General features: G+C 43.1%; 1 protein-coding gene across 1 annotated transcript in view; it reads left to right on the forward strand.

Annotated features, from left to right (window-relative positions):
* The first annotated feature begins 1,537 nt into the window (after positions 1-1,537).
* The window catches only part of Shep (alan shepard), a 35,607-nt gene continuing 12,144 nt past the window's right edge, over positions 1,538-25,000 (forward strand). The window contains 7 exon segments of the mRNA XM_071787474.1: positions 1,538-2,368; positions 3,639-4,114; positions 20,034-20,516; positions 21,401-21,615; positions 22,397-22,455; positions 22,683-22,808; positions 22,811-22,827. Coding sequence (XP_071643575.1) covers positions 4,061-4,114; positions 20,034-20,516; positions 21,401-21,615; positions 22,397-22,455; positions 22,683-22,808; positions 22,811-22,827 — 954 coding nt within the window. The 5' untranslated portion in view covers positions 1,538-2,368; positions 3,639-4,060.

The raw sequence follows: 25,000 nt of genomic DNA on the forward strand, positions 1-25,000 counted from the left end.
CATTAGCGGGGAAAATAATTGTATTAGAGGTCTTTTAACGTTCTCACGTTTGCCCGTCGATTGAAAAAAAGAAGAAACAATAATGCGAGTTTCTCTATTGGCTAGGTACAAAACCTCGCCGGCAGCATCCCTGCAGAGACGGCGAAAGGACCGGAACAATCGATCCTTCGGTCTGCGGAAAGAGAGCGCGAGGGCCAGCTTCTTCCTCTCGCTCTCTTCGTCCCTCTCCCCGTGTCCCTCTGTTCCCACTGTCTCGCTTTCTCCCGAACAGCTCGTCCGTTTCAGGTAGCTAGCCGGCTGCGGAATGCCGGAAACTCCCTAGAGAAGCAGGATTTTGTTACGCGGCTGGGCAAACGAACCGCATAAAATGAACGCGCTACGCAAATTGAATTGAAACTCGGCTACGGGGATTAAAATCGAGAGTTACTGAATCTTCGTTACCGAAGAGAAAATTTCGTCGCGAGTTAGCGTGCCTCGAGAAAGCCGAACGAATTGAAGATTCCGTCGCGACGCCTTCTCGGAGATCTGTTTCTCGCGTTATCATCGTATTATCAGATGTTATTGATTCGTACGTAAACCATCCATTCGAGACGGGAATTCGCATGGTTTTTTTTTTTTGTTTTTTTTTTATGCGAGCGAGCAGACTAAACACGCGGTTCGATCTTTGCCTGGCTGCAGTGAATGGATGAGCGGGGGTGAGCGTACCCGCAGGCGTACTCAACCCTCTTCGATGTTCCTCTCTCTTCCGTTCTCTCCCCCCCCCTCTTTCACCTATGTAGCTTTCTTTACGTTTTCACTTGACAAGTTTATTTCAACAATTCTGACCTTTACAGCGACGTGCCACCGCCCGCCCGATACTCTCAAGACGTTCGGCACTTGTCGCGCTCGATCGTTACGTACTTATTGATAAAGGCATTTCTCTTCTCATTCCCTCCCCCCCCCCTGTTTCTCTCGCGATAAGTACAAACTCGGCATTGGGCATTATACGCCTCTTATTCCGAGGTGAAAACGAGCCGTTTTGGGACAGAAGACAGAATTTCGGTAGGACTCTCTCGGAGAAGCGAGCGTAATGATTGTAATGAATGTGAAATGTCCTCCCTCCCTCCCTCTTCCTCGTCCTGCTCGTTCCTCGTTCTCGCCGCATCTTTTCCCCTCCACCCTGCGGCCGCGGCGCTCGCGGCTCCACGGCTCTCCACGCGTTTCGCACGAGTCACGAGTGCCAACCGCGGCGCGTTGAAACTTGGCCGCGTTACCGGCTCGCGCGCCCGACCCCTTGGCGCGTCGCGCGTCTCGTCTCGCGAAGTCTCGTCGCGATCGCGCGCTCGCCGGGCGTAGTCGATCTTCGTCGGGTCGGGCGCGCGACCGCTCGCGCTGTCTCGCTCGCGGCCGAAGCCGCGCGCCGCCGCGACCGGAGCGGCGCGCGTATAGTGCCGCGTAGTTCCGCGCGTGTGTTGAGTGGCGGCAGCGCAGACAGGCGCGGCCGCCGGAGCCCCGGGCCCCGGCGTTCGGTGGCGGCCGACGGTGGTGCCGCCCGTCGGCGTGTACCCTCAGTTTCGGGCAAGATGGGCGCACCTCGCCGGGCAGTAGCTTAGTCTCTACCTACAAGACAACACACACACTAAATGTTTCCTATAGTAACAATTAACCACGTGTACATTAATCTTATTTAAGGGAAACACGCGGAGGGGAGAGAGAAAGAAAAACATTCACATCGCTCCGTACTACTACGCTCTACACGCAAGCTCTATTTTTGTAATAACGCGCCGTTAAATTAAAAGTAGTGTGTGCTCTGCTCACCCCGCTACGGGTAAACGCGGTGTACGTTGTACGACACCGTTCAAGTGGGAAAGGAGCCCCCGTTCCGTTCTACTCTGGAAGAAGTGGAGAGAAGTGATACGCGAGGAAAAGGCCGCGCGGGAAAACGAGGAGAACGGTAACGAGACGGAGGAAGAAGCGTGCGAAGAAGGAGGAAGCGGCGGAGAGAATATTGGGAGAAAAAGGAGCGGCCGTTCCCTGTGTGCGTGTGTGTATGTGTATACGTGTACGTGTACGTGTGTGTATATGTATATGCATGTGTGTGCCCGTGCGCGTGTGTGCTCGGTGAAGCGACGGCTAGTTAGCTCAGTTAGCTGAGCGCGTGTCGTAACGGCCGGGACGGCGGCGGCGACGACCAACGGCAACGGCAACGTCGACGTCGAGGTCGAGAGTAGCGAGCGAGGCGCGAGGGGGACGCTCCGCTGGTCACGTTCCCCGCGGGAACGGATCGACGAGAGGAGAGGAGAAACACGGGAAGGATCGTCGCGTCGCCGATCGACGCCGCCTCCGACGCTCGGCGACAGTGGCGGCCGGGCAGCAGCGGCAGAAACGAGTAAGCGGCCCCGTCGGCCCCGAGCCCCGACAAGCGGCGGCGCGGCGCGACTCCGTTCTACACTCGGTGCAGATTTACGGTCGGTCGCGGCGCCGTTAGTCTCTCCGTTTCGCGGCGCGGTGCGGCGCAGCGGCGTGCGCTCTCTCTCTCTCTCTCTCCCCCCCCCCTCTCTCCCCCATTTTCTTTTCCTCTCCGCGGGAAACCCCTCGTCGGGTGTGTGCAGTGCGTGCATGCGTGGCGTGCGTGCACACTTACGTACGTACGTTCGTTTATTTGTTCGTCCATTCGTTCGATACGCGTGTAGATTAACGAGAAGAAAATCAACGACGACGACGCCGCCGTTGTTGAGCGACGGAGAAAAGGTACGCGAGCGGCGAGAGTGTAGCACGACCAACCGACCGACCGGCCGCCGGGGCGTGCTGTGCGGCAATTTAAAAGCGATACGAGTGGTAATCGGTGAAAAGTGCGCTCGCCACGATCACGACACACCCTCTTGACATCTGTCGCTCGCATCGCCATCGGATCGGCAGCGGCCTCTCTCTCTCTCGCTCGCTCTTTCTTTCTCTTATCCCCTTCCCTCTCTCTTTCTCCGTCTTCCCTTCTCTCCCTCTCGTCCCCTCCCGTCATTCCATCTCGCTTTTTCCTCCGGGCACTTACAGAATCGCCAACGTACGGTGCTATCTTTCTCTCCTTCTATCCCTCCCCTCTTCTCGCATTCTTCCTCGTTTCTAACCGTGCACACGTTCGCTCTTTCTCCCGCTAGTGCTCCTACTCTTTCGGTATCTGTCGTCTTTCTCCGTCCGACGGTGCGCAAAGCGATTTATCATCACGTTGGATTTCGCGACGAGGACGGTGACGACGACGACGACAACGTCCGATTGCTGGTGGCGAGGCCCGTTAAAATCATAAGCACAGTGCGATACGGTACGGTACGGTACGGTGCGATCGGATCGGTCCCTGTCCTCTCCACCCCCTCCTACGCCGCCATTGGGCCATCCCTCGTCACTGCACGCCGAGCCGAGCGGCAGCGTCTCGCCCGGTATTCTTACACTACGTCGCCGGCCTCACGCACGTATTTCTCTTTCTTTCTCCCTCTGCTCTCCGCTTTACTCCGATTTCCACCGGCCGATCGAGAGAGTGCACGAATTCGCGTTTAGTGATCTATCTGTCTGCTGTGCGTACGTGCCGTGTCGCGCCGTGCCGTGCCGTGCCGTATCATATCGTATCGTATCGTGCGAGCGCGCTACAGTGTGTGGTTTTCTCTGCTCAGTTGTCCCATCAGTGTCGCCGGTGAGCGAGGAAGCTCGTCGCGCGGTGTTGCAGTGCGGCAAGTGACGACGTCGTCGGCCGCGGAGCGGACGAGGACGTACGAAGGAACGGCGGCGAGGAAGCGCCGACGAACGAGGAGAGAAGGCAGAGGAGGAGGAGGAGAAGGAGGAGGAAGCGGCGGCGGCGGCGGCTGTGCGGGAGGTAAAAAAGAAGGCGGAGGAGGTGAAGGAACCAGAGTGGCGGCACGAAAGCGACCGGCGGCGACGGCTGACGGTGGTTTTTAGGCTGCGCAGCGTCGCGCCGGCGTATTTTGTTATTGTTATTATCATCGCGGCTGTAGCTGTATCGTCCCACCGACGAGCGGGCGACGACGTGACGGATTCCTCTACTTCCTGCAGCAACAGCCACATCGGGATCGCGACCATGTCCGTGAGAATGGAAAACGTGGCCGCGCGGAAGATCAATTATAAAATGATGGTGAGTACACGATTGTCTCCGACACATACACATACATACATATTTACGCTCGTTCCCTTTATCTCTCGCTCTCGCTCTCTCTTTCTCTCTTTCTCGATCCTCTCAGCCGATCGACGGCGACGGCGGGTTGCGCAGTGCGCGTGCAACTCGCCGCTTACTTCGCGCAGCTCCGTCGTGCGCGCGAGCGCATGCTAACGTGGCGCGCGCGACGAGTTCTCGATGCCGTGTTCACGCTTTGTATATCCCTCTCGTCTCTCTACCATCTTCCCTCCCTTTTTTTCTCTCCCCGCGTTATCGGTCGCGCGTATCGCCGTGTAATTTCTGTCGCGATATCTTCTGCGTTTCTTTTTCCCTGAAAGCCCAAAGACCTTTCCACCGAGAGGGTCGTAAGTCCTTTCTTCGTAGAATATGTTGATCCCGAGATGATCTTTGATACTCGCTTCACGTTTTGCGCTTGCAAATTTTCTCGCTATCTGAATTTTCTGCCCTCCAAGGGACGCGATATCACAATTTATTGTCCAGTTACCTTGGTATCTCGCTTCCGTTTCCGATTCTTGTCTCTAATTAGAAATAAGACTGTCTTTTCGTTGAAACATTTTTTTTTTATACGCGAGGTGGCAAAACTGGAAATCGAACTCAGGCTCGATAAACGACTGCTCTATCATTAAGCTATCCATAATACTCTCAACCAATAACATCCAATAAATACTCATCACGAGCACAAAAGCATGATGCGTTGTAGGCAGAGGAATGCCTAACCTAACCTAACCTAATCTTCTGTTCTCTCTCCCTCTCTCCCCCTTTCTCTTATCTCCTCTTATCTCTTTCTCTCCGTTTCTCTCTCTTCCCACGATACGCTTTCCCAAAGTTGCTCTTCCGCCAGGAAGAGCGTCGGGGAACATTCGTGCGCGCGCGCGCGCGCGCACACCACCGCGTAGTCGCGGAAAAGCCATGGTGAGTTTTAATCATGGGGGCGGCCGACGGCGACGAGGACGGAGGACGGCTTGCGGAACCGCCGGTGTAGTTTGACAGTTTGCCGCGGGGCGTCTGGCTGCTGCCCCACCCAGTCGTCTCTTTCTCTCTCTGTCTCTCCGCTCTCTCGCTCTCTTCTCTCCCCCGCCCGGCCCGTCCGTTCGTCCGTCTGTCCGTCCGTCCGTCCGTTCGTCCGTTCGTCCGTGCCTCTTTCGACCGTCTCACTATGCCTGCCGTAACCCTCCCTCCGTTGCCCCACGCTGTCCGCTCCACGTTTTCTCTTTTCCTCTCGACCGCGCTCCTCTTTCGCTCTCTCGCGACGAACGCTCGATCCGTCCCAAGCCCCCTTTCGGCCACACATTTCCCTCTTTTCTCGTAATCCTGCGTGTTGGCGCGGTCCTACGAACTCGGCGGACATCGATATATTCGTTTGGACGTCACATTTGGAGGATCTTATCTCGGCTTGGCGCTATTTAGGGTGTACGATAAATCCGTTTCGAGATAAACGAGGTCTGGTGTCTGTTTGTATTGTGCTACATTGACCAAGATTGCGTCGCGGTCCGTCAAGTCCCATTAGAGATCGACTCCGAGGGGGTTTCTGTATTTCTATCCTCTATTTTTCTAAAACACAACCGGAAGTGGGCACATTCTTTAAACAATAGATATTCTCCGATTGTGTCCCAAAGTAGCACGAGACAAAGCTTATCTCTAAACTCGACCATTAGCAAGCACGTCATTATTATCGACAATCTGTTACTGATATAAATTGTGAAATGTCAAACACATGAGCAGAAGTGTCGATATCTTTAAGTCGAAATATTTCTCGTGAAACAGTGCAGGTAGTAACAATACAAAAGTACACGTAATTATATACTGCATATTTGTGCTTTTATATTAATATACATTTCTGAGATTCGATAGAGTAGAGTTATCAAATAGAATAGTCAATTATGAAACAAATGAATATCTAACTTTATAAGTTGTGAATTAATTAAAGCTATTTTTACGTTGTACACTTGAGGAAAGATGCGTTAAGAAGTCTTAAAGTTGTTTCACATGTTTCTAACCGGACGCACGACGATTAAATTGAAAGCCAGTACAAATTTAAGCCAAATGTAGTTGTTGCCTTTTAAGTTGTTTTCCATATTTTACGAATAGAAGCGGGAGATCGCGGCAAAATCGTGGAATCGGCAACGAGGTGCGGGCGTTATGGTATCTCAAAAATGCGACGCATGTGCCACTCGTGGCAAGGTAATTAATTTCTAAGTGAGTGTTAGAACGGACTCGACGAGAACAGAGCGGGGGTCGAAAGAGATGTCTGGAAAGGCATGCGTCTCGCTAGACGAGAGTAGGAATTCGGCGACGGACAGTAAGTACGCAGTACGTGTTGCAAGTTGCAACGGCGTTCTCTCTCGGTTGTACAGGTTGCTAATTTTAGTCCGGAACCTGAGAAGCCGAACGCTAGAAATTCAATGGACAGTTCGCTATCCCTTGGAGAACCGGTAATTAATCCTTCAGAGACTCGGAAGTTAAACCCAAAAATTGAGAAAGTCGTTGAAAAACTCAGCCGGCCTTTAAAAAAAACTTGTATTCTTAAAAGTAAATTTTTAGAAATCTACAGGACTTCTTAAGTATTTCAAGTCCTTCAGATTTCAAACGGCTAAGCCTTCATCGAATTCCATCGAAGAAACGTACAATCTCATTGAGTTATTCATTAATAGATCTATTCATTTCTACGATCTATTTTGCTATTCATTTCACGCGAAATTTTGAATTGTCGGTTTACCCCTCGCAACTGTCGTCGTCGAGAAGAGGTTATCGCGCGATGAACGGGTTCAAGCTACTCTGCCGTGATCATCGCCGGGAGGAGTCATTGTACAAAACAGCTGTTCATCTCTCGCGACGAGCTCTGTCTCAATTTAGATTTCTTTTATGCGCACAGTTTCTGCCACGGTGCGATAATTGGGCGATTCTTATACCGGGTGGCCCGACGTTACCGTCTGGTGGCTTTTGAAACGCCTAGCCTCGCGTTTCACGTCAGAGTTCTAGTTTTTAAATGTGCACAATTAGATGAATTCTACACGTTAACTGTAAAGTAAATTCGTAACGCGAGTAATAAGTAAAGTAATTAGTGCAGTATGTACATGTATGCAAAAGAGATCGAGATTTATATATGATGTAACGCGAGACTCTCTAATAATAATTTAGTATAAATAACTGTTTAACGCACACGATATAAAAATAATCTCATAAAGATCAAATGATATATCTATACATCTTGAAGTTAATCACGGAACTGTGATAATCGCAAAATAATTTTCCGTGAGAAGCGCGAAAAGCGCGTCGCTGCCGAGTAATTAAATCTTTTCGCACCTCGCTCGCTCGTAATTGGCTTTAGGTCGCGCATTAATTGCCACGAGATAATATGCGCTGATTAATGAGCGTTGCATCACGTATCGGACAAGCACCTTGCACTTTGTAACGCGTACGTGCATATATGAACGTGCGAATTTTTAAAGGGTTTCGCGATATAAAAGAGAGATCTAACTGTCTTTTTAATCCAAGAACTCCGAGAACAGTTGTGAACCGTGTAACGGTTTACGGTAGTAAGTATCGCTGCGCGCTGGCGTAAAAGTGCAGGTCCTATTTTGTAAGCGAGAGAGTAAAAGTCTTCTTTAAAATAGATAACAATGGTTGGACAAAGGAATATCGGGAGGAATTTTAAGGCTCCTGGTCCCTGAGCCGAGAACTCTGCGTTGACGGTGGCGACGTACCGTCGCGGCAGAAATCAGAACTCTCTCCAATGGAGAATTCTGTCCTTTGTGACATGTTGACAACCTATTTTGTTGTGTGTGCTATTTCTTTATTATTCGCTCTGTGCTTGTGCTCTAACGTTTAACGTATTCGTGAAAGTCGTAAAATTGGCCGAAAAGTAAGATTTGCATGCGGAAGGAACGTTTTCACCACCTTTCGATAGTCGTTAAACGGCTGTTTTTCCCGTATGTTTAGGCTTCGTTTTATGGCTGTTTGTTTATTGTCGAGGGAAAAGGGTAGTTTTCGGCCAATTTCGGAAGTGTTCTGAAACGATCTATAGCGATGTTTTATTGAAATGTCTTTTTATTTGAAAATGGCATGCACAACAAAATTGGGTGTTTTCCTCGCATCGATAGTAAGAATCCAATATGGCCGCGGTGACTACCCAGGAGCCTTAAGTTCCGCCTATACATATATGAGTGCGATCGTCGGATTATATGCGAAGAAAAAAATAAGAGAAACGTTATCGCGAGTACACTTTGCTTCTTCGAATACACGGTAATTTATTGTCACCGGCATTACGTTGAGGTTCGAAGAACCGTCGGATAAGATCGGCCGCTTATCGCATATATCGGTACGAAACTCCTGTCTTCTTACTTTTTATCGCTTTTTTTTTGTAGACAGATAACCGTGCCATTTTGTTTGTGTCCTTATCGAAGGTGCTGATAATACAATCGCGCTTTGACTAAATAAGCGCGTGAGATAAAGAGAAAGCGAACGCGCGCGGATTTCCTTCGGGTTTGAAAGTCGCCCAACACGACGAGTTACTGTCTTTTCGAGCTACTCGTCGACACTGCGGGGCTGTTATCTTCCCAATTTTCCAATGTTCTTACAGTACAGCCTGTTACGCGTCACCGTTGCTATGCATTTTTTTATCGCGTTCCAATACACGGCGGTAATAAATAACCGGATGGTCGTGCTTAAAAAAAAAAACAAGTAATTTTTGTCGCAAGAATAGCTTTATAAAAATTAACTTTCCAAGTTATCTTCAAAAGCGATTTTTATTTTAATATAGCCTTTTAAACGAGCTTCGATTGAATTCTCTCAACTTTTAGTCACATTATTTATGCATTCACACATTTTTTTTCCGTTGCGCGCAATTAGGAACGTACTTTTTCGATTTCGCCAAGTTTGGCATTGCATACGGGATTCCCAAGTCGGACTGCAAATCGCTGGAGAATCGTTCGTTATCGTCGTTGTTAAATGTGCATACGAATGCGTTCGGCACGATTGATCCGCGCTTCGCTTTATCGATTTTTTTTTGTTGAATTGTATAATCGTTGCCGTGATGAACGCTGAAACTGTCGGGGATAATCAGAAAGATGGTAGCCATCTTTTCGTACTTTAAACTCCGCTCGTCAAATATTTAATCAAGATTCTCAAGGAGTGATTCTTCAAGTCGAGCGACAGGTCGATGCGCCGTTTAATCGCCACTGCATTCGTCACAATGCGATTACATTTTGTAGTCCGAAATAATATAATAGAGATAGAAAATGACATCAATTAACTTTATGTTACATGCATGAGTCATAAAATTACACATAGATTCGAAGAAAGATTTAAATTTATATTTATTCTTACGGAAAAATTAATTTTATGCGAATATAAATTATCCGCAATATCTCGCTTCCCATGTAAAGTGTGAACAACAAAAATAATTCTGGATTTATATTATTTGTCGATGCAATTTTCTTGGATTACACGAGATTCTTGGAAGGAGAAGAATCTGCGTTTATTTCTTGCAGTTGTACCTTAGAATCTTCTCTTGTGGACTCTTTATAATGGTTGATAAATTAATTATTTCGTAACTATAGAAGCCTGTGCCGGGATGTAACTGACTCCGGCATTTCCTTGTTTTTGCTGGAAACGTTTAACGATGTAAGATATTTTACGAGAAATCCATTTTCTGAAATATATTGAATTTTAATAAGTTACCATTTTTTAAAAGAAAAGAGAAATATTGCGAAATTCATTGACGCCCAATATTTCAACATTACAATGTTTTCAACATCAAATATTTAATATTTTTCCGGTATCATAGACATAGTCTTTCAGTTTTAAATATATTTCCCTTATATACATTTCTTCTAATAATGAATACCAGATAATTATTTTCTTAACGTTTATAAGGTAATAGACTAATACAGACTTTTCAGACCGATCAGGTGCTCGAGTTGTTGACAGTTATGATGCATTCTAGTCATTGCACCGAGTGAACGACTCGGCGCGCACCGCAAAACTTGCCTTTTTCTCTTCGTTTTGCGGCGAACCGAAGTTTTTGCCGTGGGCATTGGAGCGAAAATAAAACCGAAGCCGTACTCCGGTTATCGAGTGTCGCGACTTAGTATCTATGCCTATCTATTTCCTTTTATTAGAACTGAACACTGCCTCGTACATGATCGAAGGTGTTAAATTAATTCGACAGTCCTAATTTCTTTAAATATAAAGAATAATATAGAAAGGTAAATAGATATAGAAAATTTCTACTTTTATCGCAGTTAAGGTACTTTGATATTAATCATTTAATTATAAATAATGGACTGAATTAATTATGATTCATGAGTAAAAGTGGATCGGTATTTAACCAAGTATCGGTATAAACTTTTAAAAAGTATATAATATTTAATACAAGTGTTAATATGAGAATAATATAAATAATTAATAGGTAGAAGATTGGGGTTGTTTTTTTAGCATCTCTTCTGAGGGGATCATGTTCCCCAGAAAGGAAAGTTCTGTCAGCGCCGCGGGATATCGCGGACCGCATTAGTGTCATTATCACCCCACCCCTTGGCTTCCATTCCGCACCCCATCGCGTTCGGCCGTCGGCTGGGGATTATTTCGAGACCGGAAGGCGCGCGAAAACGAGATTAACGAGATCGAAGAGGGATTTCCGGTGGAAAGAGGAGAAGAGAGCTCGTCCTTTCGGCATCGCGTCGGCCACCGCCGTGGTGGTTAATCGATATCATCCTTGCTGCGCCTATTCTCCACCCTACCGCACCCCTTTGCCGCTCTCTGACGCAATCCCCTATGAATGTTCGCCGTCCTTTTCCGCGTCGTGGACAATATCTTACGCGTGTCAACGGCGTCTCTGTCGAGAGCACGTCTCCACTCTGACACCGACTTTTCAGAGTTTCTGGAAAAGATTTCCAGTGGAGTCTCGTGCTGCGATTTACAAAACGTACGGCCGCACGTGTCAGAAAGTCCTTGGAAAAATACGCGCTTATGCATAATTGCGCAATCAGTGCCGCCGAACAAGGCGTCGTGATGAACAAGGGAAGATCCTTTGTGCAGGAACAAGATGATGGATCTTTCTTCGAGACTATTTTCCCGAGAAAAGTCATTTCGAAGATTGATGAAAAATTGCCTTAGCCGCTTATACAAACCTCCGACACACCTTTCTCTTAGAGAAAATGTCCTTAGGTATAATCGAATTATTCGCGGAAGAGGTTTATTGTTATAAACACAAGAGAAATGCACGAAAACAACTTGGAAAAAAATCTTCCTAACTTTCTGCGAAGGTGTCGCTCCAATTGATTTTTTAAAATTGTTTTCTACACGAGTGATACGTGTGAAATACGGGTTGCACCTTGGCGATGCAACTAAACCTTGAAATCCGCGCGAGCGTGAGCACCTTTATCGTTTCCACCTGCATACTTGGGCGGTCTCGGCGCCTCGTTTCACCTCCTCGGCGGTCGCCATTCACGAAGTTTACCGGCCGGCGGCACGCGGTGCACAACGGTACCCGATGACGACGCCGCGCCGGTCGCCGGTGTCAAGGTCGTCCGTCCGTCCATTCGTCCATTCGTTCGTCTGTCCGTCTATCCGATGCGCCGTGGCCTTTCTAACGTGTCGTGGTCGCTAGAAGACACTCTTGAAGAAAATCGAATCGCTATCCGGTCACTATGTGACGATGCGACATATTTGCCCGGTTTCAGAGAACAAAGATATTTCATTTATTCGGCATAATAATTCGGCAAATAATAATGTACCGTCCAAGAAATTATATTTTAATAGGTATATTTAAATGTTATTCATATTCGAGATATTATTTATATCTAAATTACTGGAAATTTTTATGATTCTTCGAAGAAGCTGCGGAATCAGATATTTCAAAAATTTTGCTAAATTTTTTTATACAGTGTTCGAAATATTTATCGAATGCCAGTATATCGAATACGAGAAAAATGCCTAAAGAAAGAATTACTTGATTCGACGAGGAAAGTTACGATCATCAAAAGTTTATTATCAGTCATCTTTTCTATGAAAGTGAGGTTTAAAGATTCTTTTTTAACAGGGAGAGAAGTCAAAAGATATTTTACGTAGATAAATAGTAGTATTTTGTTCGAATGAAACCTTCCGTATAACGAAAATGCCCTGAGCTTTTTTTCATGGAAATTAGGAAGAATTTTGCATCGCATCTCGGCCGGATAAGGATTCTCTCTTCAGTCTCTCGTAGTTACGATCGAGGCGAAACGATCTAGGTCTGAGGTTAAAGAGGGAGCGGGAGAGAGAAGGCCTCCGGCCTAGATACACGCAGTCAAGGTCTATCGTCTGCTTGTCTGCATGGCGTGTACCTTCGTTACATCATCTAACGCGAAAAGCAGCACTTTTGATCGCACTGCGTAGGGCGAAACTTGCCTATTATGAAGGGAACAATAGGATTCCATCTGAACGTGTAGAAAGTATAGAACGCATAGAAATATTTTGCATATTTCTTTCATCTCAATCGACATTAATCTGGTATTGCCACGGAGCAGCGTTATTAAGAGAATTATTTCTTAGCGTAAACTATGCTAAGAAGAGTAACAAAAATGTTGTACTCTTTAGTACACGAAGAGATATTTAAATCTTAATAGATATTATACATATAGAAACACACACATTTGCTTCGAGAATTTGACTCACAATGGCATGATTCATGACGGTCTCGTGGCTGCATGATTCATTATCGACAAAAAGCTGATTTCCATAGGTGTCATAGGTGTCAAACCTACCGTCAAGGTATAGGCAGCTTATTATTAGTATCAAACTTGGAATATTTATGAATACAATTTTAAATATTTTATTATTATTAAAAGATAAAATTGCGACTAAATAAACGCTTCTATATTTATTTATAGTAGGGTTATATATTCCACAGAAAAATTATACTACATTGTGTTCTTGTGTAAAGATAATTATGTATTACTTATAAAATTTATATCATCACAATTATCAGATTGACTATTAGTAGTAGTAATTGTCTGTTAGTAGAATAATATCCGATTCGACACGAGATCATATAGATTAATGCTTATATCGTGCATATTTCAAAGGTTTCCTAAACGAAGATAGTGATTTATAAGTGAAAAATTAAGATAAAGAACTAATTGTAATAAAATAAAATTCTTTTATATTGCCATCTCATATGGATATAAAATGCACATTCAAAATCTAAAAATATTCGCGACGTATCAATTGAATTATCATGCTCGTCGCAGTGTACTAATAAAATTAGATCGTACAAGCTAATAAATTCGCGTAGTCGCGACCTGCTAATTCATGTAAATTGCAATAATATAAAACAAATCCATTTTTTGTTTGTGAGATTTTATATCGGAGTTGATTTCGTATTATCTGTATTTATGTATACCGTCCTGTGTTGAAATGTTATAATTGGTTATCGATATGCAATACCAGCTCTGTTTTATTGTCTGCATTCCTGACATAAAAAATTATATTTTCAATATTGTTTATTAATTTACGATTGTTAATCGCAACGAAAAATTGCGTTTTGTACAAGAGAAACATTCTCCAGTCGATAAAATGATTTGTTTCTTTGACAATGAATATATTTTGAACAATAAATTATTTAACGAGATGAAATAAATTTACGTCCTTGATATTTATATATATGAAAAAAGTGAATTCTAATTATATACTTATAGAAAATTTAATTGGAATTCGATAAAATAATACAGAAATTATAATAATGCTGACAATCGTATATTTATAATAATCTATTATGGTAATAGTGATGTTAATTGTAAGGACAAAATGATCATCGATCAGATGACGAAGCTTGTTTTCATGTTCTGCATCTGCAGGTTTCGGATTTACTTGTCTCAGATCAGTAAGGCAGTAGACCAGGCAAAAATAAAAGAAATAGATTGTATGATCAACAATGACGAAAGTGTACTAAATTACTAAATTAATGCGACAGGCTCATTGACCATGTTTACAAACTCTCACCACGGGGGTTGCAGGGTTCAATTTGTAACCGTAACGTCGTTTATACCTTCGCACAAAAATGGCAGTTCGTTAGCCTGCGTGATCGTCTCGGGATATAGTCCCAAGTGTATTTTCGTGAATATTCTTTCAAACGAAAATCATGCATGAAAAATTTCCGAGCATTCACACAGATCATTTTAAGACTTACTATAATACTTATTATAATAGAGAGATGAGATTAAGTAGATATTACGCTACCCCATTAAGTCAATAAATTTAATATTATAGTTCAATAACTTCTTTTCAAATTTGTATTTAGATAAAAAAAAAATTATTAAAATGTATTAAAATCTTGAGAAATATCTACGATATTCTAAAAGTATTTTTCGTAAAAAAAACTTTCCCTTCAAAAATGGCTTATCTCGGAAATACTAATGCCTCGATGTTTTTTCTAAGGAAAAATCAACTCTCTAAATTCAGCAAATTATTAAAATTAAGGCCGTAAGTTATGCGATACGTTCGCGTGCGGTTTATGGGAATCTCGAAAAATCTCTCCAAATTGTAGCGATAATCTTGATCTTCGATGTATCATTGAAATCCGAACTCGTAATCACCTCGATTTCGGCTGGCGCGCAAAATTGACGAAAGCCGTCGGTATATTTCGTCGTTATATTACCCATATATCTCTCGCCAGCATTGTCCCCTGTGCGCTATAAGGAGACGGAAGCATGCGACGCCGGCTAATAATACCCGCCGCCAGCCTAAAATCGGATAAAGGGTGTCAAATCCGAGACGCCCAGGCAGTCAGCCTGGGTCACGTCTCTGTTTGTTTCCTTTTTTTCCTTTTTTAGAGAGGCTTTTTTAAACTTTTTAGAAAGATCCATAGACCTAAACAGATAGTGTAGGTACACTGATCCTTAATTGCTCAAATTAATTTAAAAAAAATTATATACCAATGTTGAAATAAAATCTGGATCCAAGTTTTGCAATATTAAAATATTTCGCACAAGTTATCGGCAATGCATATGATTTTTTAACTTTTTTTAAGTGATGATAAATTGTCGGCAGTCTTCACTGAGAAAATAATTTCCTACATTTTAGTAAATATTAGTTCGCATACAACTGGTGACTCCATTTACTAAAATGAAGAAAATTTTCCTTTTTATTAGTATATGTGTAATTTATTGAAAAAAATATAGATATACTAATAAAAAGGAAAATTTTCTACTTTTTAATTCAAGTCTTAATTTTTTTATTAATTAGGAAAACTTGAAGTAATTTATTGCTTGTTTCCTGATCAATGCTAGTGATACTTTCATGAAAAGATTTTATAGATATTAATGTTTTAACTGTTATGGAGAGAACTATCGTTTTAATTTTTGTTACAGAGATTCATTATTGTCAGTAGCGCCTAATCGATCGGTCGATCACCAACGTTTGCATCCGCTTGCGTCGCGCATCCGTGTTACGCGGCCCGTTCTCTCGCTTCGTTCTTTTACGATTACGAGCAGCATGCATATGCGGCCAATGCAGCAGCAGCCGCGCGCGCATTCACGCCACCGCTCACGTAGACGATACGTGCTGTTCGGGAAACGCGGGCAACGTGCATAGCTTTCCTTCCCGTGGCGATGCATGTCGTTCCTTGGCGACGGATGGTCGGATGCATCGCCACCGGCGCGGCGTGGCGTGGCGTGGCGTGGCGGCCGGCAGCGCAACGCGCCGCGGCACTCTCGTCTCGACCGATTACGAGCCTCGGGACGCCGAGCCGCCTTCCCGAGGACGGACGTACCGTACGCGCTCCGTACGTGTGTAAACGACGGTGAATTATAGCCATTTGCGAGAGTGCCTGACGCGCGAGACGCAGCCCACTCTTGTCTCCTCAACCGTCCAAGGATTAACTTCCAACGCCGCGAACGTCGAGTTACGTCAATCGGAAGATAAATATGATAAATTTTTACATTCAGTTTATACAATTTGACTCGATTTTATTTTCCGTCGCGCGTTTGATGCGATCTGATTTTATCTTTCGGCTTTCTCGAATTGGATTAAGAAGGAGAATCAGCTCGCTGAATTGAATTCCTCGGTCATTTAGACGTTTCAATGAGATCGGCTCTCGCGCGCTCTTGTTCCCTCATTTTGTTAATTCCGGAAAGAGTTACTCTCGGACGCTGGACTCAAGACGAACTGCGAAAAAAATGCAGTTCGCGCGACTACACCTCTGATGCATCTGTCTGCCTGCGCACGAAAGAGTTCCTTCTCGCTCGCGCCGTGTGCACGCGCGACTCGCGCGAGTGCGCGCATACCGCGCATACCGTTTCTTCACCTTGGAAGAATACGCGCGCGACCACGACACACCGGGTGTCCGAGATCCTCTCGCGACGTATACTAAATTAATCTTTTTATCGGATGATATTATCTAAAATTTTTCTAAGCATTTTTTGAAAATTATTAATTACAATGGTGAATGATATTTTCATGAGACGGAAGTACGAACAATATTTATTAAACAATCGTTGGAATTACGCGTGATATTTTTAGAATTAAAAATAACAAGATATATTTTTTTATCTGAAAATAGAGCATCTAGAATTATTAAAAATTATTTATTACTTATGAATATATCTCTTGTCTTTTAATTTAAGAGACACGTGCGTAATTTGGATTTTATATCACATGCATAAATTTTTTATTACGTTATATTATATCTCGCAGACAAAGTTGAACTCGCGAAGAGCCTGCGGTCGCCTTCGGTGAAACTTCCGCCGTGCATCACGGGTACTTCGCGACGGGAATTTCTCTAAAATAACAGTAAAGGAAAACCGAAAACGTTCGCACATTCCGGGCTATCGCGGGCGCGCGTCCGCCCGCTAATAGAGCATGACACGTCCGAAAGTAGGCGAGAGATCGCACGCGCACTTGGATATATTGCTCCGATTATGTGGTACACATCCTGGATCTCATTCCTCTCGACGTCCTTAGAAGAAAGCGCGAGATACACGCTCGCGGAGCGCGTCCAATTAGCGGCCGCGTCATGATAATGCATACACCGATATGATAAACGTCGCTCGCTCGCTTCTCGCATCTCTCGTGGCATAAACGATGTATTATAAAATGAAAATAGTAAGCGGCGTGTCGTTGAAGCAAGAGTCCCCGCGCGGCGGCCTGTTATCCGCGACATCCCGACGTACCTCGGATCTCGACTGCTCACGACAACTACGATAAGGAGGAGCAAGGTCAGCAGCAGGCGACCCGAATTTTGCTACGAATAATACATATGTACGATCGTTGCGAAACGTTACGTTGTCGAAGGAAGAACTGATTTATCTCGACGTACAATAGACGCGGAAAATAATTATTCACATGATTATTCTTCTGACGTCCTGACGTCAGGACATTCGACGATTATGGTAAATAATGCAGCAAACGTCGCACATTGAGAATGCGAGTTTGGAAAGGAGATGAAGATGAAAGAGCGAACGGACGAAATTTGCGTTATAACTCGGGGCAGACCACGGGCAGGAAGTGACATCCGGTCGGTCGATCAATCGGTCGGTCGTCTCTCTCTCTCTTTCTCTGGCTAGATCACGACACGATCGCGCATTTTGTCATCACCGAGGGCCGCGTCATACACCATGCGGCCGTCGTTGGTCTTACCACGGCCGAATCATCCTGTCTGATTTTATATCGTTCCGTCGATGCGTCATGAGTCATATCTAACTATACACAGGGTGTTCCTCGTTGAATGCACTTTGAACCGCGGATTCTTCGGCCGGTCGCAAGCCGATCTTTCTTCCTCCGTGAAAATATCGAGTCATCCCGCGGTCCCTCTAAGCAGTCTAACAAGGGAACCTCGCGAAGTGGAAAATTCTGATTTTAATAAAACTTCCCACACATGTAGGGGGATTAAAAAGATGAATTTAGATATTTTTTGTAGCTGCCCAAAATCGGTTTGAGGAGCGGGCTTCGGAGGAACGTAAATGAAATGATAAGATCGTATTTCTCCTTCAATCAATTTCACGTAAATCTCGCTTCGGTAAAATTTCCGTGAAGACATATAATGTTGAAAATGGGAAAGTTGTGCGATAAGTGACGGCTGGCGGTGTCGATATATAGAGATACGCGAATCGATACGGGCGCTCCTGAATGCTGTTAGAAAGGTGCATCCCAGTGCACCGTCGCGGGAATCAGCGGGAATGAAGCGTTCGAAGACGAAGAAGTTGGCGAGGTGCAGGAGACCGAACGGTCGTTCTTCCTCGTTATCGGGAGGCGTGACCGCGCGAGGTCACTGATAAACGATAACGGGTGGGGTCTCTTTCTCTCTCTCTCTCTTTCTTTCTCTCGTCTTATCGACGTGCATGGCCGACGTGTGCGGGGAAACTATGGGGCCGGCGAAACGCGATCGCTTTCTAAAATAGTACGCCGTTTCGCTTGAGAAAATCGATAGAGACTGACGCAACGGTTGCATCGATATTAAAGGTCCGGTCACTGCAGCCGCGATGGATTGTGACCGTCAAGAGCGAAAAATCGACGGCGAATTGCTTTTTTATTGTTAATCGTATTTGAGATTATGAATTTTTTAAGTTTCCTAACTTCCTTCAACTTCACACGCCTTTTTTAAATCAGGTTTATATTTAAACCATCAAAGAATATTTTTACCCACGCACTTTATTCCTTTAATCGAAGGAAAAGTTTCAAGAAATTCAGCAACTTGTGTTGAAGTACTGCTTTTCTAGCAGTTCTTCAGATGAATACTAAGCGCGTTTTTGTTGCTTTCTTTTCTGTAAATTGTTGATTTCTTTATTTACTAACGAACGAGTAATACATTTACGTTTAAGACTATTGCTAATTGGTCATGAAAGCAGTGGCAATTATTTCAAGAATGCTAAATTGAAGACGTCTTTCTTGATTCCTTAAGAGAAAAATTAACATGGTAACGATGACCGATCAACTTATTACACGATAAGAGCGCATCATCGTCCAATTGTTGAATCTCAAACAAGAGAATTCACTGATAAGCGTACTTGACGTTCTTAACAAGTCATTTCGAACGGCGGCATTGCACCAGAACTGATAATATACGTTACGTTTATCTTTCCTTCTTTAATTATCAAGCATTGTCGGAAAGCTAAACTAGCTAAATACTTTTGCTAAACTAACTTCTCTACTTTATATATATAAATACTTTATATTTATATATATTCTTTATTATATATTCCAAGAATAACTTTTTTAAGACGTAGGGGAGACCGGGACTAACTCGACACAATTTTTTCAAAGGCAATTTTTAACAATTAATTAAAATTTTTAAGCAAATTTAATGGTACACATTTAAAGAGCGTTCCTTCAGGTACAAAATTGCTTAAGGAAATTTTGTTGTACGTCGCTTAGTTTTGCCCGAAAACTCGATGAAAGAGTAGACCATTTTCGAGAGATCAGAAAAATTACTTTTTACTATCAAAAACGCTTATGTCGCGTTAAAAATTACACTATAACTCAGAATGTTACCAAATTCCGTTGATAATACTGGCACATAAAGACGCATTTACAGTAGGAAAGGCAAGTTTCTACGATAGATTTAAATTGGCAAAAAGCCTAGTGTCAAGTTTGCCCCAGTGTCGAGTTAGCCCCGGTCTCCCCTATATTTTTTTTATATATACTTCCTGAGTGTAAATATTGTTTGATGTCATCAGAACCTACAATTTCATCTGAAAAGAAAAAAAAAGAATGATACTGTTCAATAAAATGTTTAAATCCCATTTACATCTTCAATTATTCCGTGTATCTTTGTAATAATTCTTCGTGATCATAAATACACACTTCATCGGGTTATCACAAAAAGACCATATGTAATAATTACTTGATTACGAACGATCAAATAAGAAAAAGACTTCTGTTTAACTGAGGTTCTCTTTTCGATTTTCAGAATACGAATGGACCGAGGCCGACGTACGTGGGTGCCAACAACGGTAACGCCGGCGGCGCCGGCGGAGGCGGCAGCGGTAGCGGCAGCGGCGGCGGAGGTGGCGGCGGCGCCGCTAATGCAGGCGGCGTCGGCGTGGGACCCGCGGCCGGCGCGGGTGGTGGCGGTGGTGGCGGCGGCGGTGGCGGTGGCGGTGGCCACGGATTGAAGGGCAACACGGGTGGTGGACCGCGCGGCGGCAATCCGGTGCAGTATCGTGCGAGTGGCGGCGGAGGCGGCGGTGGAGGCGGTGCGGCCGCCTGGAGCACGGCACCATCTCACGCGGCCGCGGCCGCAGCAGCGGCAGCAGCGGCCGCGTACCCGCCTTACACGCGCTACCCGAGCGCGGCGGCCGCAGCGGTGGCTGCCGCGGCCGGTGGCGGTCCTCAGCAGCTACCGGCATCCGCGAATCCCTTCGTCACCGCCACGTACGCGCAGCACGCGACGGTAAGTCGCATTCGCCAACATTTTCTTACTTCCGATCGCGGTAGAGCCTGTCAACTTTGTTCCGCGTGACGGTAAACATGAGACCGTCGTGCGGCATGCGACCGTGAGAGCCGTGAACGAGAAGATAGGTCACTTTGATAAGCGTTTAATGGCTCTACGTACGGTATTTACAAATGAGGACCGAGGAAGCAAATATAAATTGTTTGCAAATATACGTAACATTTTCGGCGCTGTCCTTTTAATGAGAAGTTAATACTTTTATTTTCAATATATAGAATTATCACTCGTTCTTAACTCTACATTACTTGCGTGAGATGGCGAAGTGGGGTGTATATTACATCCCAAACGTTACATCTTTATTTTTATTGTTCTCTTTGATTTACAATTAAATAAAGGTTGAAAATATTCTCTATATCTTCTAAATAAAGATAAGTGCAAAAGTTCTTCTTTAATTGTGAAACAATTCGCGCAGCATTCAATCGATAAAAAACTTTGTCTGTAGTTTTCTAAGGCTAGGGTTTATTTTACACCCCACGCAAATAACGTGGAGTCAAAGAGAATTGTTGAAATCTTCCGCTACACTTCAAAGTGAATCTTAAGTGATTAAATGCGAAAAATAATAGAGAGTGAAGAATATATGGAATGCCAACTTCATATTTCTGTTACGTGTAACTATCGATTATGTTGTGATAGTTAAAGCGGGATGCTAACTTCATGTAAAGATACGTGATTTAGCCTGTTGTGTAACACGAGAGTTGGAGATAATACATGCCGCGTCGATCGATAGTCGATCCGGTAAAAGCGGCACACTCTGTATAAAATCAATTGTCCTTGGCTCTTTTCGAACATCTTCAGTTATCGCACAGTATTGATGGTGCTTGCAGTACGGTGGACAACGGGTGCCTACAGCTTCATCCCCGGCGAACACTAACAGCAGCTCCAGTAGTGCCACCGGCAGTCAAAGCGGGACGATGAGCACGAATCTCAGCAACAACGCTATGCAGGGTCAACAAGCGGAGCAGCTGTCTAAAACGAATCTATACATCCGTGGCCTCAACCAGAATACGACTGACAAAGACCTCGTTAATATGTGTTCTCAGTAAGTAACGTTGTACACGTGATTGTAGGTCTCTATCGTAATGAATTATACAAATGTTATAAATTCTTTTTCGCTTATATGACACCGAGTCGAAACTTTCACTCAAAATTCTCGCAGTTACATATATGCCACATGGCAATTCCGGAAATCGAACCCGGATCTTTTGCTTAACAAGCGACTACTCTGACATTGAGCTATTGGCATTCTAAACGTAAATTGACGTTATTTGTCACAATATACTTGATTATAGAAATTTAAATCGTTAAATTATTATGTAATAAGTATAGCTTAACAATTGTGTCAACAGTTTATGATGGTTATTACTATTAACCCTTAAATGCCACACCTCTCAAGAATCTCGTAAATGACATGAGGGGTCTAAAAGACCCCAGCATGAAAAATGTCTCCTTACTCATTGATTTTTTTATCTTTAGTTATGAAAAATTTTTTCAATGTTGTTCAAGGCTTAGAAAAGAGAATAAAATGCTTATATTGTTAAAATTTCAATGTTAACTTAGTATAAAAAATTAAGTAAACTGAGTACTGCTAAGTGTACAAACGGGTAGGTCAATCACTCAACTATCATCAATGGGAGCATGAGCTCCATTTTTGGCAAGAACATTTGAAAACATTTCATTCTAAAGAGTCTGGAGTCCGCTGGACCCCACGGGGCATTTAAGGGTTAATGATTTATTACTTGTTGAAATTAATATAATACAAGTGTAGTGATTATATAAATTAGTGTAAATGTATCAGACCAAAAGACTCAATATTTTTGCAGGTATGGAACTATAACTTCCACCAAGGCGATTTTAGACAAAAATACAAACAAATGTAAAGGTAATTATTTGCACGCACTCTCATTCTTCACTATTTTAACTTCCTGGACTTAATTTAGCAAAATTCGTTGTTTTGATACATTTATCTTGTATCTCTTCCAATTAGCGTTACGCGAAATCTTATAACGCTATTAAGATAATACGCGATGGACAAAATATTCTATTTGCGTCTTCTTACGCATGACAAAATTATCTACGGGGGTTTATACCGTTGTGATTGTCTTGCAGGTTACGGATTTGTAGACTTCGAGTCACCGATGGCGGCAGAGGGTGCTGTGAAAGCACTGGTCGCCAAGGGCATCCAAGCGCAGATGGCGAAAGTGGGTATCTGGTTGCTCCGTAGACTGGACAGTGTACGTGGTTGTGCATGCAAGTACAGAGTAATACCAAAGTAACAGTAAACCTCTCTCTCTTTCTCTTTCACTCTTTCTTTCTCTGTCTCTTTGTCTCTCTATCTCTCTATCTTTCCGTTGTCTCTATCATTGTTTATCCATTCTGTCGTTCTGTTATATTCTCCATCTGTTTCTTCATTCCCTTTCTCATCGTCCCATTTTATTTGCGAAGCCGTTTCGTCGGAGAGCCGATCGAGATAGATCTTCTCACGCTGTTTCCGGATGCGAAACACGACGCCTTTTTGACATCGATTTCTCTTCCATTACGCGTAGCATTCGAAACAACTGTTCTGCAGAGTATTCAATCGTACTGTATATTATTATTTTTTAAATTTCTGATTACTTTATATCACTCTTAATAAATTATTGTTAAAGAATAATTCTAAAAGTTAAGTTCTCGTGAATGAAAAGGTATCGCTTCACATTTGGTTTTATTCAGTCTTCACTTCATACACGAAAAGATTTATCATAAATGGAAAAATATTTTATTATATAAATAAAATGTTTTTTTTTCCTCATCGGTTTCTCTTTAATAGATAAATGAGTCTACGATTTCGTCTATTTCAAATAAAATTTAATTAAATCCAAATTTCGAGGGTCACATAATCCCAGAAACTAAATTCGGCAAAAGTTCTGAAAGAAACAGTCGTAAATCATTAACGATTAATTTGATTGAGAATTTATATTTTGTATAGCAGTATGTATTTCTAATAAATGTATATAATATCTCTCTGCGGGTATTTCCATACATACCGGGGACTGTAATATTTTTTCCATTGAGAGCCTGTCTCTGTTCCTCTCTGCCTCTTTTATTTATCTAGCAATTTTCTCTGATACTCTTTGTCTGTCATTCCGTCTTACGTACCTTACCTACCAGACCTCTATCGGTGCTTGCTGCTATACCTCGGCCACAAATACAGCCGATACTATGCTATGTCGACATATGTCTACAACGCCATGTCATGAGAATTGCATTCTGCGAATTTCAGCATTAATTTTGAACCTCTCTATGTGAAAATTCAATAACGCGTCGACATTCATGAAGTTTAGGGTCGTATTCATAGTCATTATTTGATGCAGGATTATGATTTCATGAATATATCTATCTGTCATTTATTTTTTATTTTTTATAAATTCGAAGTCTTTAAATATTCTCTTTGATAAACGATAAATTCAATTGTTGATTATTTAGATAGGATGACACATTTAATATATCTTTTCAGGTGTCATATTATCTGCTTTCGTCTAACGTATAACTTTTATATATACAATTATAATACTAATATATTATGAAAAATAGCATTTATAATCGAGGGACAAACAGTTTAGCAGATGTCAAAGTATATTCCAATTAATTACAACTTGAAAATTATTTACTATGAATCAATAATTATACAATATAATAAACAAAAGCTGAGTGGTTATGATCAGTTAATAATTATGATTATCCAAATATTAATTCGTGAAATTTAAAAAACTTGATAATAATATTCATGAGTTCAAATCTGTTTAGCTAACTGGTAAATACGTTTGCTATTAGATATCAAAAATATTTTACGATTATTTCCATCTATGAATACCACCCTTGGAGCTTGACTTAAAATCTTGTTCGCCAACTCGGTGAATAATTTGATAACAAAAAGAAAAGAAGAAAAGTATTGCATTGAAGTATGGCAGCATAAACGACGTATCAATAGTAGTTCTAGTATAGTAACATCGATATATTGTGCAACATATATTCATTATGTTTTCCGTGTAATGTTAGCAGTCTAAAAGAAAGAGTATTACCTCAAACCATAAAATCAAATTGAACTTGTCAATGTCGACTCGATAGCAGTGTTCGGCGGTGTGTGATCGTTTATTTCCAAATTATCATCAAAGACGATGATAATTTGCATATTGATGCAAAAATTCCGTAATTCGAGTAAAGTCGCGAGTAAAGACCATTTTTATTTAGTAATCATGCCGAATTGATCTTATTAGCTGATCGAAGATTCGATTGCACTTCGCCCGACTCTGCTCTGCGACAGTCGTCTCAGTCTCACGTTCTCTTGCATTAAATCGCGTTCCTGCTCGAGACAACTATAAATAAAGAAAAAGCACACAATGCCGAACGAGAGAGTATCGGCCTCCCGCCTGTTTGTACCATTTGTC

The sequence above is a fragment of the Temnothorax longispinosus genome, chromosome 9 (genome assembly GCF_030848805.1).
Source record: "Temnothorax longispinosus isolate EJ_2023e chromosome 9, Tlon_JGU_v1, whole genome shotgun sequence".
In the NCBI taxonomy this organism is placed as follows: domain Eukaryota; kingdom Metazoa; phylum Arthropoda; class Insecta; order Hymenoptera; family Formicidae; genus Temnothorax; species Temnothorax longispinosus.